The sequence below is a fragment of the Camelus dromedarius genome, chromosome 22 (genome assembly GCF_036321535.1).
Source record: "Camelus dromedarius isolate mCamDro1 chromosome 22, mCamDro1.pat, whole genome shotgun sequence".
In the NCBI taxonomy this organism is placed as follows: domain Eukaryota; kingdom Metazoa; phylum Chordata; class Mammalia; order Artiodactyla; family Camelidae; genus Camelus; species Camelus dromedarius.
The window spans coordinates 34,466,472-34,483,801 of record NC_087457.1 but is presented as its reverse complement, the minus strand read 5'-3'; the positions used below and the strand labels follow the sequence as shown (position 1 = coordinate 34,483,801).

Sequence of the window (17,330 nt, the reverse complement as noted above, 5' to 3'; positions counted from 1 at the left end):
TTATGACCAAGTATAGTTCAAGCACATTTAATTAGATGTGTAAAATTATGATCAGATGCCATCGGAGTAAAATGATTCAACCAGCCTCATAACTACTTGTATTCACAACCCAGCACAGCTTCTGGGATGCCGTTAACAGTCTGCACTCACTGGCTGGGGAAGGAGAAGCTGGCCTCGGTTCGGTGCGTGAGAAGCAGAGGAACAAGCTGCTTTGGCTCAGGAAGCCAGGGGACAGAGCGGGGCCCGGGGCACCCCGCTGACCTCCCTGCACGTCACACCACCTGGTTTCAGCATCGCCCCAGGAGGAGGCCCCTTTCCACAAAGGCTGGGTTGAGATCATGGAATTTTTAAGGGTAAACATTCTTTCTATTATTTTAAATATGTTTTAGAACTTTAAAAAGTTGTTATTATTGAAGTATATTTGATTTACAACACTGTGTTACTTGCAGGGGCACAGCATAGTGATCCGGTTACACGCGTACATCTGAATACCCTCTTTTCCGGATTCTGCTCCACTGTGCGTCACCACGAGGTGCTGGCTGAGGCCCCCTGTGCAGTGTGCCCTTGTTGTTTATATATTGTATACATAGTAGTGTGTGTTTGTTAGTCCTAAATTAGGAGTTAATAATAATCGCAAATTAGGAGGATAAATTAGGAGTCTGGGATAAACATTCTTCTTAAATGTTTGTTTTTACCTCAGAGCTTGACTGCACGTTTAGCCATGAGCGACTCAGAATAGGAGCGGGGGCGGGGGGGGGGCGCAAACCTCCAGGGTGCGACGTGAAGGCCCGTGTGTAAACATGATTTGCATGGAGTCGCAGCCACCCTGCGGCTGGAGTACTTACAGGTCTGTAAAGCTACGTGGTACGACTTTGCCTTGCTCCGTCCCCCCTGAAATGTGCACACACACGGCACTTAGAGCGCTCACAGTGCCTGGCACACAGTAGGTCCTTAATCAGTTATTAGTGACAAACTCGCTTCCATGCCTAACAGCCTCAACTGAAAAAGGGACAAGTCCCTACGTACCGGGATTACGACACGGACTCTGTTTGCTGTCAGAAGGTGATCTTCTTGGCATCACTCTCCCCTGAAGGCAGAGGATGTAACACACAGCTGCTCATCACCCTGTCCAGCAAGTAAACCCCGCACACCCACACCAACGGCTCTCCCTCGCTTTATGTGCAGCAGCATGAATCACACCTTCAGTGACCCAGACCCAGCCTCAGTAAACAGTTAAGACGGAAAGAAATGAGCCTCAAACATCTGCCTTGGAGACTTGTATGACTGTGGGGCGTATGCGGCCTGAGACACAGTTACTTATTACAGTCTTTATTTTAGTAAACCCAAGGGTGAAATGAACTAATTTTATTTACCATTTACACTTACTATTTATCAAAGCTGAAGTGTTTCTTATCTCTTGAGATTCTGTGCTGATCTACATATTATTCGGTTGGTAAAGAAACTTAAAAATCATGTCACACCAACAAAGGAATTGGCCTTGGGGAAATACACATTTCAGAATTTAATAGTAACCAAATTTTCTGACTAAGACGTAAAGTTTTCTGCTTACTCTGCCCACTTTCCTTAATTTAAACTAAGTGAAAATCACACCTTCCCCTGAAAGAGTTAAGCAGATTTTCCAGCCTTTGAACACCAAGGAATTACAGTAAAATGTCCACTTCTTCCTTTTGTAAAGTCTAATAAGCAATGGGGAAAACATTTGGAAGTGTGAGAGGACACTTAGAAACTTCCAGGTCCCTGCAGAAGTCATGTTTATCTCCCTGTGTTACTGAACAAGCAGCACTCAAGTCCTTAAATGCAAATTGACTTTTTCACATTTAATAATCACTCAACAGAACGTACCATAACCTTCTTAGTCTGGGAACCTCATACGTATGTAAGAAGCAGTTTTGTTATTTAATTTTTTCATTATGACTTTAAAGCAGCCTTAAATCTAGATGTGCATTTAACACAGAAAAAAATCAAGCGAGTGTACAAATTAAGCCAGCTGATGGGCTGTGATAGGGTGCTTTAGGCGAGAGCAGAGTGGTTCTCTTAATTGATGTAACATTTGCCCTTGAACTGCCAGAGGCTTCTCCTGATGTTCCCAGAAAATTTTAGTCATAAATTTACAACGTCCTTGAAACCACCTGGTTCTGTTACAGTCCTCTAACAGAAGGTGCCTCCCCCACCTCCCCTCAGTTATTTAAAACTTTTCAGAAAGGATTACCTGCTAGGTTAAAGGGGCACCTTTCTTCTGTCTCTGTTCTCAGTTACACATAAGACTTAAAAATCATGAGCAAAATCAATTCCAAGAGACAGAACAGCAGGAGGGCAGGAGGTTAGGAACAGGCCCCTCTCCCTGGGCTTCCTGGAACCAAACCCCGACTGGTGCTGCTGCGCCCGCGACCCCGGCCGACTCGCGCACCCATCCCAGCCCCGGTTCGCATCTAGGTGAGGGGACAGCACAGTCGCACACCTCAGGAAAGTAAAATGGGCCACTTGTTGTAGAACTCTGGGAGGCCAGCCTGGAGGAGAGTAGGGGTCCAAGGCCAGCCTTGCACGAGCTGCGCCAGTGCGGTGCCCACCGTGATGAGAGGCCCTAAGTGCACATCGGACTCGTACACGAGCTGGGCCAGGTTTCCAGGTGGCCTCGCCGTAACATCTGACTTTTATAGAAGTGAGTTCCAAATAGTTTACACGTTATTCTAGTCGCCGAGAGCTCTTGGGAGAATTTAAGCGAGGACTGCCCTGTTTTGATTCATATATGATTACAAGACGAGTTGGACGCCGTGTGAGAGGGGATTTTGGAGGGAGACTGGGGGCAGTCCCACCGGCATGGGTGGCGGTGACTTGGCCTGAGGTGGGCGGACGTGCTTCCCGGGGGGAGCTGGTGGGAGCAGTCCGGCCCGGGGCAGAGGAAGCGAGGACGGGCTGTGGGAGCAGGAGCAGCCTCAGCCTCCCCGCCCGGCTTCCGCTCTGTTCTGTCTTCTCCTCCCTCTTTTCACCCCAGCTTCTGGGCATTTCTCAGAGCTGTGGGGGCTCTCATATCTCCCCTCCTTACACTCACCCCCCCATCATGCAATCTGTCTCATGCTTAAACTATCCCTTTACAGGCTAAGGGACGCCCAGAGCCTTGAACCCCCCTGCACGGGCGGCGTAACCCCAGGCAGAGCCCAGGAGCACTCAGGGCCACTTGTTTCCACGAGGCCCAGAACATCGGTGTCGGATCAGGCGATCCCCACGCGGCTCTCCCGGCGCCTGCGGGGCCTCCGGCAGGGCCCTGGCGCTCCAGCAGAGCACTGCTCCGGGCGTTCTCGTGGCATGCCCGGTCAGACGTACCTGGCTGCACGTCGCAAATTTGGATCTCTCAGTGATTGACCTTTTATCAAACCAGTAAGATCAGGAAAGCAACACCTTCTCCAAGGGACGGTTGTTACATCTGAATGACGTAAGAGTTACTGTTCAAAAGAGTGGTCCTGATTATCGCCGTTATTTCACCAGACCCAGCCCAGTCCCGGCGGGAGCGCCACCTCCTCCAGGGAGACCGCCTCGTCCGGGCACGCACGTCGCCTGGCGACGTCACCCCTTCCCACAGTGACCGACATCAGGTCCTGTGCACGCGATCATGCGTCTCCTCAGCGCCCCCGTGGCAGTGGTTGTGCGGCAAACGTGCTGCCGGAGCGGGGGTGAGTGAGCCAGGATGGCGCCTCTGACGAGAGGAGCTCCTTTGGCTCCTGTGCCCAGGGAAGCGATGTCACACACATTCTCCACAGAGCCCGAAACATGTTGTCTGCTTCCCTCTTTTCAAAGCTCTGCTACTCTCTCTCTCTGCCCCCAACCCAGGACTTAAAACGCTATTTTGTGCATCTTGTCCTCACAGTTCTCACGTGGTCAGCCCTTGTGTTGAATTTCCATGATGCCAACCCATGTACTGGCAGGTATGAAGCACCTGTGTGGGCCTTCTGGAGACCAAGCTGTAATTACGCATCGTGTAACCCAGTGAAGAGTGGCCTTAATGCATAGGTGTGGCTCACACAGACGTGACAGAGGAGTTTGTGCCTACACTGTGAAGGCATTCTGTCCTGCACACGTGCAGGAGGAAACAGGTCAGCGCTAAAGTGAGAGACGGAAGGGCCTCACTCACTTCATCACCCCGTGAAGTAGCAGGACACACGCGAGACACCCTTTAATGCATCTAAGGATAATGCTTCTCCGGTTTAAGTACATGCCCCTGAGGCGGTGCGTCCATGACCCCCAGCGAGCTGTGCTGCCTGCAGGCAAGGTGGTCTCCCCGTCGCTTTAGAACGAAAAGTACCCATGTCCACCTGGGCGTTTTCACTAAACTCAAACGTGTCCCTAGAAATCCTTACAACCAAAACAAAAGACTGATTGGTAGGAAACTGGAGATTTTTTTCTCATAATTAGGTTTCCAAATTATTGGATTCATATTAAAATATATTTTGGAAAAAAGGTGTCATTTTATCACATTTTGTTTTATCCAAACAAAAACAGATGTGAGAATACAGTGTGGCCTTGGCAAAGGAACAGACCCAGAAATCAGTGGAACAGAAGAGACAGCCCAGAAACAGACCTGCAAAATCACAGTCAGCTGATTTCTGACAATTGATCAAAAGGCAATACAAATGGGGAAAGACAGTTTTTCAACAAAGGGTGCTGGAGCAATTGGAGACCCACATGCAAAAATAAATACAGGCTCCCTGTAGAAAAAGTCATTCGAAATGGATCAAACACCCAAACGTAAACCACACAACTCCTAGAAGACAACACAGGAGAAAATCTAGGTGGCCTTGGGCTTAGGGATAACCTTTTAGGTACAAGACGAAAAGCAGATTACATGAAACAAAGAATTGAGAAGATGTACTTAATTAAAATTAAAAACTTCTGCTCTGTAAGACACTGTCGAGAAGGAGCAGACCAGCCACAGACTGGGAGAAGACATTTGCAAAAGACACATCTGATAAAGGACTGTTATACAAAATACAAAAAGAACTCTTTAAACTTAACACTAAGTAAATGAACATCCTAATTAAAAATATGCAAAAGATCTAAACAGAAACTTCACCAAAGAAGGCAGACGGCAAATAAGCATATGTAAAGACGCTCCACATCCCACGGCATCAGGGACGTTCAGATTAAAGCAGTGAGACACCACTGCGAAGCATTACAAGGCCAGTCCTGGGCATTGACATCGCCAAGTGCTGGCAAGGATGCGGAGCAGCAGGAGCTCTCATCACTGGGGGTGGGAGTGCAACACGGTGCAGCCACTTTGGAAGACAGTTTGGCGGTTTCTTACAAAACTGAGATGCCCCTGTCAGACGGTCCAGCAATCACGCTCCTTGATATTTACCCAAAGGAGCTGAAAACATGTCCACAAAAGCCTGCACGAAGATGTTTACAGCAGCTGTATTCCTAATTGCCACAACTTGGGAACAACCAAGATGTCACTCAGTAGCTGAATGAATAAATGAACTATGGTGCACTCAGACATGAAATATTATTCAGACCTAAAAAAACGAGGTATCAAACCATGAAAAGACATGGAGAAACCTTAAATGTGTTTGTTTCTGGTATACGACTAAGTGAATGAGGCCAATCTGACAAGGCTACTGTGTGGTTCCTACTGTATGATATTCTGGAAAAGGCGGAATTATGGAGACAGTAAACAGACCAGTGGTTGCCAGGAGCTGAGGGGCAGGGGCTGCCTCATTGGCACCTTACTGACCCTCAGGAAATGCCACAATCATTTGCAAAATAAATAAGTAAATAAAGGATTGAAATGATAGCAAGGAAAGTGAAAACTGCAGAAGGAAGTCAATTATTTTTCGTAAACATTTATATGCTCCTATCTAAAAAGTATGAATAATTTTAAATGATCAAAATACTATACACAAATAAAATCAATAAATTAACTTTCTAATTGAAGACCATGCGATCAATTTTGCAAATATCGTAAGAACAAAGATCCCATATATGTAGAAATACTACACAGTTTTCAATTTTTAGAAATTAGGTAGTTGGGTTATTTCCGATCTGAGTCTAGTTTCATAGGGCTGCAATGAAAATTTTGGTGTAAACTGTGTGTGTGTGAACTTTTGTTGTTTTTGCCTTTTCTTTATGAACTTTATTATTATTTTTTAAGACTAGAGTTTTAGAATGGACCCAAAGCTTTGACCCTTTCAAGAATATTATTATGTGCTATAAATAGCTCTCCAGAAGCCTTACCCCCCTCTGCGAATCAGCACCTCATTTACTGAGCGCCAACCAGGCACCGCCTTCAACCTCAGGGACCTTCCAGGGGGACGGGCCGTGCCTCTGCTGAATTACGTCCAACGCTTTGTATCAAGTGCTTTACGCCTCCACGCCCTCTGCGCCGCATCCCTCCAAACTGCAAGTGGCGGCCCGGGCAGGATGCGCCCTAACCAGGACGCGCTCTCGGTGCTGAGGGAGCCGACGCGGGTCCCCACGACCCACCTTCAAGAGGCAGAGCTCATCTTAAATGGCTGAAGCGGCTTAAACAGAGCAAACGGGCAATGACACCGCCCCGAGGCATGAGGCCCTGTGGAAGAGGGCCTTCCAGCCCGGAGTCTAGCTCTCCGCGGGGAGCTCTGCTCCTCGTTAACTCCGCAGAGACGGACCTGTGGGTTTGAACACTTACGTTTACACGCAGGAGGCCTCCCCCTGTTACTCCACGATCCGTCTTCTTGACACACGGCCGTGGCGGGTTGACCAGCTTCCAGCTTAAAGCCCTCGTTACAGTCGTAGCTCACTTTACTATCCAAAGTGAACTCATTCCCCGTAAATGAGCCATTTCCTGGGGACTCTGGGATGCCGCAGGACACGGCTGCAAAGAAATGAAACCGGTACCGGGTTATTCATATCAGACTTTAGGACATTTTCTTCTTGTCTTTTTCTATTTTTCATCTCAAATGCATATGAAAACCGGTAGATATTTGCATTTTTTATATGTGGCATAAATATACACATTTTCAGAGTTTTAAGCATCTTAGGAGTTAACGAGAAACAGTGGAGAACCAGTCAGAATACAGTATCTTTAACGTTGTTATTCCAGGAGGCACCTCGGATGGCTCGCACGCAGTTTAATCACACAGACAGGCTTTATCAGATAACCGTGGTCAAGAGAACACAGTGCAATTCACTCTACTCCACTTCATGTTGGAAAGAAAGCACAGAACAATATCCTCACCATCACAAATCTATCGCCATGTCGACGCCTTGGTTTTGAGATTTCTTAGGGATCAGAGTAAAGAACTGCCCACCTCAGGCCTCAGAAGCCCCCTGTCTTACGTCCTGCCTCCCCCTCCCAAAGCACCAGCAAATGCTGTTGAAAGGCAAACAGCCACTTAGCTAAGAGCATCAATGCATCCACTGCCGTGAACTTGATTAGTTTATAAATTACCCGTGGGAAAGCAGGGTCCACAGAACTATGATACGGGAGGAATTCAGGGCAGACACTTAGAAGGTAAGTTCTGCTGGAGACCCACTGGAGGTACACGGGCCAGCTTTCGTGTGAAAGGCCAGGCAGGAAAGTGGTGTGAGCGAGGAAGAAATTTTTAAAAACAAGTATGATGGAGGGAGAATTCAATATAAACACGTCCTTCTTAAATTTACTAGCTCTGATCCAGACTTATCTACTATGAGACCAAAGAAGTAAATATAAAAAAACAATTCTCAAGTTAGATGACAGTAAGGAACAAGGAGTGATTCGGGGTGAGAAGACAGTTGCTCCCCGCCACACACACCCGATTCAGAGGCACTTGTCCATGGAGAGCTTTGCAGCAACTAAGTTAAGGGCCTTCTTCTACTCAATCAAAATCTAAGCTATTATGGATTTTCAGTTATCCTGACTCTTAAACATAGGGCATTGACATTTTCCCCACATAGATTCCAATGCAGATACACACAGAGTCTGTTGAAGCTGGAAGGGCTGGTTGAAGGAGTTCATATGAACTTACAATTTTACAGAGGAGGAAGAGGGTCAGAGAGAGAGAATGACTTGGCTGGGGCGGCAAGCCACTCTGCTGAAAACCTGGAGCCAAACAGCAGATCTGCTTCCCAAACGAGACCCTGTCTGTTCTAAAGGGCCCAGGCCGCCTGCGGTTAAGCTTGAATTTCTTGGTTGTTGTCTTTGCTGTGTCTTTCTTTATCAAAATCTTCAATAACGGCAACGGGGAATTATTGGAGAAGTAAAAAGAAAAAAGTGTGGTGCTGATAAAAATCAAACTTCTGGAAAATCCAAGCTCTGAAATTTCTCTGCGCTTCGATTTACAATCAGCTATTTTAACTGCCTGAAATACATGCGTATGTGAAGCACAATGAAGTGCAGTAGGTGGAAAACAAAACACAGACACACAGACGTCACTCTGGACCAAGTGTCGAGAAGAACTGTAACGGTCAGCTTCCCAAAGCCCTTGTCTTTCGAGGCCGTGTGTCGTGGGGAAGCCGCCAAGTACCCTGCAGGGCGCTCGGCCTAACGCACAGACGGCAGGAAGTGCTCCTCATGGTCATGGTCCCAGAGTATCACAATGTCTCGTTTCCTCACCATTGCCTCTGAGGTTTCTCTCAAACGATCACTTGTTCATTCTCACAAAACTTAATTTCTCAGCCACTCGCTGAAGCATGCTCATTCTCATTTGGGGTGAACACCGAACAAAATGACATTTCTCTGGCAGGTTAAATTGAAAAGATAACTTTGTACAAACACATATGAAGCCCTGCCTTAAAAGGATTCCTACCCAGGGCGCCAAAACAGAAAAGCTTGATAACCAGTTCCATTAAATCTGGAAGCTTATTTCACAAGGGAACCCTGATTCCAAGGACGAAGACCCACTTCACGCTGTCTGCTCAACAACCAGAATCTTCTCTTGGCCTTGAGCGGTAAGTTTCAGCCCCTAGAGTGTCTTAACGGCAGGCTACTTGGCAGAGCTTAAAACAGAGGTTGGCAATCTACTAAAAATGAAATTCCTACACTTCTGATTCAATGAAGAAGAGATGGAACAACTCTTCTAGCCTCATACGTTTAGGCTCACGCGATGAAGGCATAGACAGATGATTAATGTCACCTTGCCTCTATACGAACATATATATAAAAACAAAACGTTAAAAGCTTCTACAGAGCATACCTTCTCTATTAGAAGCATGTCCCCTACATCTGCCTTGATTTCTGGAATAGTGTGTCTGGGATAGTATGTTCAGAGATAAAAGTTTGTCCCTTTATCCCTATACATGTGCTGCAGGGAAGTTCTCATTTCCCAGTTTTATATTTAATGTAAGTACAAAAAAAAAATAAATAAAACCATGAAAGAGTTCTGAGCTGACTCGAGCAGGAATAGTGTGATGATATGTATGTAGCTGGTGTTTTTGCCAAGTCTTTTTCCCTTGCAGAGTTGCAAGGATTTTAAAGGAAGAGTTCACTCAATCTTCAATTTCCTGTCCTACCATAACAACTGTCAGAAGTTCAGGACCTTGTAGATGGTGGTCATCCATCTGTACACATTAATTCTCCTTAGACAGAAAAACCACTCTGAAAAAGCCTTGAAATTATCCTCAATGATCTAAAAACTAAAAACAAACAAAAAAATTCAAATACAATTTATTTACCATTGTAAATTAAAATTACAAATAAAAAGGAACCAACAACTAAGTAGAAAATAAGTTCCCATTACTATTTGAATTTTAACACGAAAGGAAAATAGTCACGAACCAATGACAATCACAGTGCTTTCTTATTTTTAAATTTTTTCAATTTTAGCCTAAGAAAAGCTTTCTGAAATTACAATATTTGAAAACTTTTCTCTGATCCAAGTTTTTAAGAGGCGTTCATCCCAGAAGAGTTACATTTGCACAGGAAGGAGAACGTTGTTCAACTAATTATACACAGTCTAGCGTATATCCCGGGTCGTGACATTGCATGTAGCCCTGTCTACACGGGATTACACTTTTGTGTGATTTTCTCCTGTGAATCTGTCTCATGTCAATTTAATTCTTAGACCAACCCGAGAGCTCAGAAGAGTAGAGGAAAATGCCTTTCTCCCCAACAGCGGTTGACCGTGAACCCCCTGAAGGGAAGAATCGAGCCTCGCTCCTTTTGCTTCCCCCAGCCCTGCGCAGCCACGGGCCCAGCAGGTCCACGAGCTGACGGGAGATCTCCCTCGACTAACACGGAGCGGGGTCGATGGTCAGCGCGAGGGGCACACGTGCTCAACCCAGAGGAGAGATACACTGCGCACCTGCACTCAAGCCTTCAGCCCAAACTGCCAAGACTCCGGAAGGGGCTGGGCTTCAGCACTGTTTCTATTTCTGAGTCTTGTAATTCAGCATCAGACAGCTCTGCCGAGTGAGAACGTGGGAAAGGAGAGGGAGGTGGGAACTCATCAACAGAACACGTTCCGGGCGTTCCGGGCCCTCCCCGGTCCCTCCCAGCCACTCCCTGGGAGAGCGAGCCTTTCCCCCGTCCAGTCAGCGACGCCAGGCGTCGGGGAGAGAAACTTGCGTCTGCAGGGCTGTCGCTCCTCACGTGCCCCTCGCGTCACAGGAGAGGCTCCTTCCAGGATCTTCCTGTGCTTCTGCCTTGGGAGCAGATTCCATTCTGGCTCTGGCTCGGGGCTCAGCCTCCGGAGATCTGGGGACTCTTGCCAATCCTGGTCCCATCCCCTCTCCATGCTCAGTCTGCTGTCTAGGTCATCACTTTTGTCAATAGCATTCTGTCCCCAACGCCAAGGACATGTAGCCCATGGGGCTGCTTCTGAGCAAAAGGCTCCATCTTAGCAGCAAGTAACACAACACTTAACAAAGACGAGAAGCATTTCTTCTTGTGGAAGAAAAAGTACTCTTCTTAAAAGAAACCATCACTCCCAGTGGAACAAGTTACTGGGTTTTTATGTTTATCTTACATTAAAGAAGAATTTCTGGGCACACAACATAAATGATGCCGCCTAAGTGTGTGATCAACTCCTTGCGGTTAAAGACACACAAGAATTGTGATAAATATCTATTTTTGTCTCATAGAGCAATACCAGAAAATTTAATATCTAACAAAAAAAGGAGAAACAAGGAAACCAATATAAGGTTCCATTCATAAATCGTAATTAGCTTTCAAAGACCAATATATTTCATTATGCATATAAATCTCGATAAGACAAAACTATGAAAATTTCATGACTTCAAAGCCTTCAATTAAAATGCCTTATTTGAAAATCTGATTTTTATGCATATGACAGATAAAATGCAAAAACAAAAAGGCGCCACATATTGAAATCAACTTTAACAAGTCCTAGATTGAAGGGACCAAAAGACAATGAAATATGCAGCACAGGGCTCAAAGTATGCGTTTTTAATCTAAAAACGGGAAATTAGCTTCAGTAATTAATTTTTTAATTAATACAACTGTCAAGAGGAATTATTTTAAAACTTAATTGGATAACACTTTATTTCAAAATGAAATGTAAGTGTTAGAATAACTCTACCCAACATCTAGTGTGCGCTCGCCCACCTTCTGAATTCAGGCTACAAAGCTGAATCAAGTCTAGTGCGACTGTCAGAAATGTTCGCAAGGTCAGCAGAGAGTTTAATTCGTCTTTTTATGAACCCACATTCCACGTTTCCTTACCTTTTATCCATGATCACAGCTTCAGTAGTTTGAACAGGGTTATTAAAATAAGAACAATAAACTGAACTCCAGTTTGGGGATGAAAAACCACACGGCTTACCCTGGCAGAGTGGAGGCGGGGAGTCCCACTGGTACATGCCGACTGGACTTCGCCTACAGGTTGCATTGCTGTGGCCGACCATCCGGTACCCGGGCTTGCAAAAATAATGCACTTTACTGCCCACTTCTCCTGCAGTCCTATTTAAGATGCCACCATTCTTCAGGGTGTGGGGCAAGCTGCAGTAGGGGGCTGTGGGCACACGAACACACACACAAATCAGTGACTGCTGCATTTCCCTTGGAAAGAGAGGTAGTGATGAAATACCTCCATTGTTAAAATAGTGGGAAGTCAGCACCGACATGGAAACTTGTTCTAGAAGCATCTCAGACACAGGAGTGCCAGGGAGGACGTGGGCAACAGGGCCTCTCATCGCTGCTGCTGGGAACGCAAAGCGGTGCGGCCATTTTGGAAAACGGTTTGGCAGTTTCTTGCAAACCTCAACATACTCTTACCATCTGACCCAGCCATCATGCACCTTGGTGTTTCCCCAAAGGAGCTGAAAACTTATGTCCACATAGAAACCTGCACACAGAGTTCACAGCAGCTTTATTCATAACTGTCCAAACTCAGAAGCAACCAAGATGCCCCTCAGCAGGTGAATAATTAAACAGACTGTGGACCATCCAGACAACGGGGTGTTACTCAGAGTTAACAAGAAATGAGCTATCAATCCATGGAAAGATATGGAGGAAACTCAAATGCATACGACTCAATGAAAGAAGCCAACCTGAGAAGGTTACACACTGTATGATTCCAACCGTATGACACTCTGGAAAAGGGAAACTCTGGGGATGGTACATAGATCAGTGGTTTCCAGAGGTTGGTGGGGGAAGGACGCTGGAGCACAGAGGATTTTTCAGGCAGTGAGACTACTTTCCATGACAGCACAATGGTGGTTGAGTCACTATACGTTGGTCCAAACGCACAGAACGTCCAACATCAAAGGTGCACCCACAGTAAATGGCGGACCCTGGGTGATAGTATGTCAATGTGGGTCCATCAGTTGTAACAAACGTGCGATCTGGTGAGGGCGTTGATAATGGACACTGCTGTGCACGTGGGGAGCCAAGGAGTTCAGGGGAAAATCTCTGTACCGTCCTCTCAATTTGGTTGTGACACTGGAACTTCTCTTTAAAAAATAGTCTAAAAAAAAAATCCAAAAAATCTAGAGCCAAGGGTCAAGTCTCTTAAGTCTAAAGTTTAGATCACCTGCTAATCAGTGTGAGGGCAGAGGAACAGAAGTACCATTAAACTGGGGAACACAGAAGAATACAACGTTTTGCAATCAAGGCCGTCAGCTTTTTGCTTGTTGCTACTAAATGAGTCTTTAGAACTCTGCAAAGATGTAGACACTGAGCTTCTTTTTAACAGACGGGATTTGAATAAAATCTTTAAAAAAAACATACTACTTTGGGTCAATAAAATTCTTATGATAGCTTTAATCATCACATTTGTAGGGAGACTTTTTAAAATTAGAGACAGGCTTTTGTGAAAATGACACAGTCTTACCTACACAGAATATAACATTTTAGCGGCTACAAGGCTCTGCATCTTATTTACGCATTATGAGAAAAAAAATTCATTTTATTCTTCCAAGACCAGTTTCACTGCAGCATAAAATCCTATGAGCTCTCTTCAGATGAATAAAACAATAAAATAAAGTTGTGAAGTCCTGGAAATCCATGCTTCTCTTTGAAGGAAGGGTTTTTAAGTGGACCACTTCCCTGCGGGGCTTCTGTACACAAAGCACACACACAGGTCTGAATGCCTAATGCCGAGCCTTTCCTTGGAAATGAATCTGGAAGAAACTTTCTGAAGGTTTCACAGCAGAGCACTGCCCAGAAGCGACGTCTGAGCGTCTGGCCTCGGCTGTCAACTGTGTTTCTATGAGAAGCTTCCTCAGAGAGCGGTCTCAGCTGGGTGATCTTCTCAAGTACCATTTCTTTCTTTTCTTTCTTTTTTAATGGCCTGATTTTTATTAAGTTAAAATCCACTAACTCTTGTAAGAAACGCTTGTCCCATTGGCCACGCCACTTTCCATGTTCTACATGTTGTAAGGTTTGAATGAACCAAACTATTTAGTTTAGGGGCGTTATACGTACAAACAGGCGTGCCGGCTACCAACTACTCAGAGTCACTGCGCCAGTAAAGTTAAAAATAGTAATAATAATAATAACAACACAAAGTAGGAAGGCCACGCAAATGTGGACCCCACTCCAAGTTTAGGGATAAGATAAAGTCTGAAGCACTCCTGAAGGGACACTGAGACCTCAGTTCTCGGGGTGTCACCTGTGAGTTTTGCCAGAGTCCCACCTGTTAAGGGATGTAATCTGCAGGGCGACAGTCCAGCTCTATCACGCCTGGCAACTATTTTCTTTGCAATTTACTGTATTTCTTTTACCCTCAGGCTCTCCAGATACTCCTCCCGTCCTCACTCATCTAGAACAAGCTATGGGGGGCCCAGAGCGGGGAGACACAGCACAGAAAAGCAAAGGGGGAGATGAGACCGGGGGCCCCATCTGTCTGGTTCCTGGCCACGGTGAGAACTCAGAGGACCAGCACCCCATGCCCAGACTGTGCCGGCGGTGCCCCAGACGAGCAGGGCTGGAGGAGGGAGGCAGCCTAGGAGGCACCGCCGATGGACTGTGACTGGGTGAGCTGGACACCCTGGGATTTCTGCGTGTACGTCAGCCCAGCCTGTACTCCTGACTCTTCCACTATTGAAGCTTATTTCATTCACTTACATAGACTTCATTTAATAGTGAGGGGCCATTATTATTAACTCAATAGCACTTGGCAGTTCACTGAATTGGCTGGAACGACAGTGGACAAGCGTTTGCGTTTTGTTTATTTTTCAGTTATGTCGATCAGCTGCATCGCTCTTACGCCTGTCCACCCACCGCTCACAGGTGAGGAAGGCAAACAGGCCTGTGGTGCCGCAGGCGGCCCTGCTGCCGCTCCCCTGCCCTCACGTCACCGCTGCCGCTCCCCTGCCCTCACGTCACCGCTGCCGCTCCCCCGCCCTCACGTCACCGCTCAGGGACGCCTGCGCTTGGTCCTGCTCTCAAGTCACCGGTGAGGGGCTCCTCGCACAGGTCACCCAGCCATCGAATGCTAAGTGCACATCTGTTCAACGATCTGCCCATGTCTGTGTCTACAGAGAGACAAACAGACGTGTCCACTCTCAGAACATAGCATTTTATAGCCTTCTCTGAACCTCTCCGTCTTCCTCCTCTCCCAGCACAGTTTAATAAGGAGAATCTTCTTGTTCATGAGTGAAAATATCCTTAGAAAGACAGAGCTCAAGGTGTAATCATTTCAGCAGGCTACTAAGAAATTTGCCGCAGATAAAACAAGACAAATCACGTTCACTGTGATTTCCCTGGTCCTACCCACTTTTGCGCACTGGAAATACCCAAACAGTTCTGCAGGTCTGAGTACTTCTTTTTGGAAGAAGGAACGGGACGCACACAAATCCAGTCATGGCCCGAACGCCCCCAGCGCCCACTCTAAGGAAGCCATTTCAGCTGTGCGCTCTTGTCGCTGAGCTTTCCGAACGGCTCCCGTGAGCAAAGGGTGGGGGGGACACACAGGCCTGGGCGTACTTTATCAAACATTATAGCGGAAGCATGAGTGAACGTCACGCCCACTGGCCTTGCATCAAGGGCCATTTCAAAACCTTGACGCTTTTGACCACTTTGAGATGACTGCCAATCAGAGAGAGCTGAAATCTTACCCTTAAAACTACCAAGCCTTTCGCTGCCCCTCCCTCAGGAGGTCTCTCCCCACTGAGGACGCACGGCAGACGTGGGAAAAGCCGCGCCCTGGAGACGTGCAGTGCGCAGCTAGGTGCACGGAGTGGGCGTCCTCCCTGGGGAAACACACCTCACCTGTGACCACGGGATATTGCTGACTGAGACAGTCGGAGAAGGCTGGATGTTTTGCTTAGTAAGTGAAACATCTACGGATTTAAACTGACTGTCTCCTGCTCTGGGAGGGCGGTATAAATATGAGGTGTGGCTCTGCTCATATTGGATCTAATCTACCGTAAAGGTACTGATCTATTTAACTAACACAAAAAAACAGCTGACAGAAAGTTATTAAAACATATGGGGAGAGAACCAAATATTTTAAATGTTGATAAGGAAATATATATATAAACATATTTACTTTATATGTGTTATGTGGATGTGTATCTCTATATGTGTATCTGCAGCTGTATAATTAACAAAGAGACAGACTATTAATAGTAAGAAGTTATTATCACTTATAAAATCAATAAATAGCAATATGATTCTCCTCCCATTTGTCTTCTTAGCATTTGCACATATTTTAAAATTAATTTATATTACTTAATTTTGGTGAGGAAATGTCTTTGCTTTCCATGGTATGCAATACAATGATTTACAATTTTAGCAAAAAAAATTTTAATATTAATCAACAAATAGTTTATTTTCCCTAACGTAGTTTACAGAGATCACTCAGGGTAACTTCTCATCATTTTACTTCTATTGAAGTGAATTATTCATCTTTGGAAATTAGGTTTAAATTATGAATCTCTAGCTAATTTTCAAAAATTGAATACAGATCCCTTGTATTAAAAATACTCTTCTGTCATCCTAACCTCACTCACTGACCTGCATAGCGGATCCGGAACCCTTTCTTGCTGGTTGCATGATCAGTGGACCAGCGCAGGTACAACTGATTGGTCTTGCTTGTGAAATTTGACTGCTCAGTATGGTTTCCACTCAGGACCACTAACAGAGGACTCTGGCCAGAAGAACCTAAATGAAACAGAAAAGCAGAGAAGTTCAGACAGGAGTCAGCGCCTACAGAAACGGAGACTGCCCGCAGCTGTTGATTAAACTGGAATCTAGCTGTAAACATGCAGCTGTTTATTTCCACAGGAGACAAGAGCTCCAAATAAATAAAGCAACAAATAACAAAATAAACAGCAAGTTAAAAAATAATAAACAATTGCCAACCAAAATAATTTCAGGAATATATGCTATTAATACAAAATTCTTAAATGAAACTTACCTATTAAAGAACAATAATTGAAAAAAATGAAAGTAATTCTTATTATTAGCAGTATTCACAACACTGTGTGGCTACAGAGCACGGAAGCTTCCACGCAGCAACAGCGGAAGCACGAGTTAGCACAATCCCCTTGGAGAGTACTTCGTTAATATCCAGTAAAAGTAAAGGCTTAATTATGTTTGTTATAAACTCCAGCACATGTGCACAAGTGTTATTTGTAGAGAAAAATGTACGTTCCAGCATTGTTTTTTTATGGCAAAGTTTAGGTTCTAACCTGTGGTTGCTGGGAGTTTTAAAAAGGAATTAAAAGTGCTTTCGGAGAAATTCTATACAGCGTTTGAAATGAATGAACTAGATAAACGTGTCAGCATAGGTGATTCTTAAAACAGCGTGTTGGCAAGTGAAACCTATTTGCAGATAAATATGATACGATAGCAATCGTGTAAACATTCAGAAGTGTGCAACATACACATTTTGTGTGAGTGTATACGGTGTGTGTGTGTGTGTGTAGACAGACTGGAGATGACGATTCTTGGTGAC

General features: G+C 45.4%; 1 protein-coding gene across 1 annotated transcript in view; it reads right to left on the bottom strand.

Moving 5' to 3' along the window:
* CSMD1 (CUB and Sushi multiple domains 1) overlaps positions 1–17,330 on the bottom strand; it is a 1,691,213-nt gene that overhangs the window by 55,758 nt on the left and 1,618,125 nt on the right. Inside the window, exons 53-55 of the mRNA XM_064477604.1 lie at positions 16,388–16,534; positions 11,751–11,939; positions 6,680–6,865 (exon numbers count right to left, since the gene is read on the bottom strand). Of these exons, the coding sequence (XP_064333674.1) occupies positions 6,680–6,865; positions 11,751–11,939; positions 16,388–16,534 (522 nt within the window). The remainder of the gene's footprint in view (positions 1–6,679; positions 6,866–11,750; positions 11,940–16,387; positions 16,535–17,330) is intronic.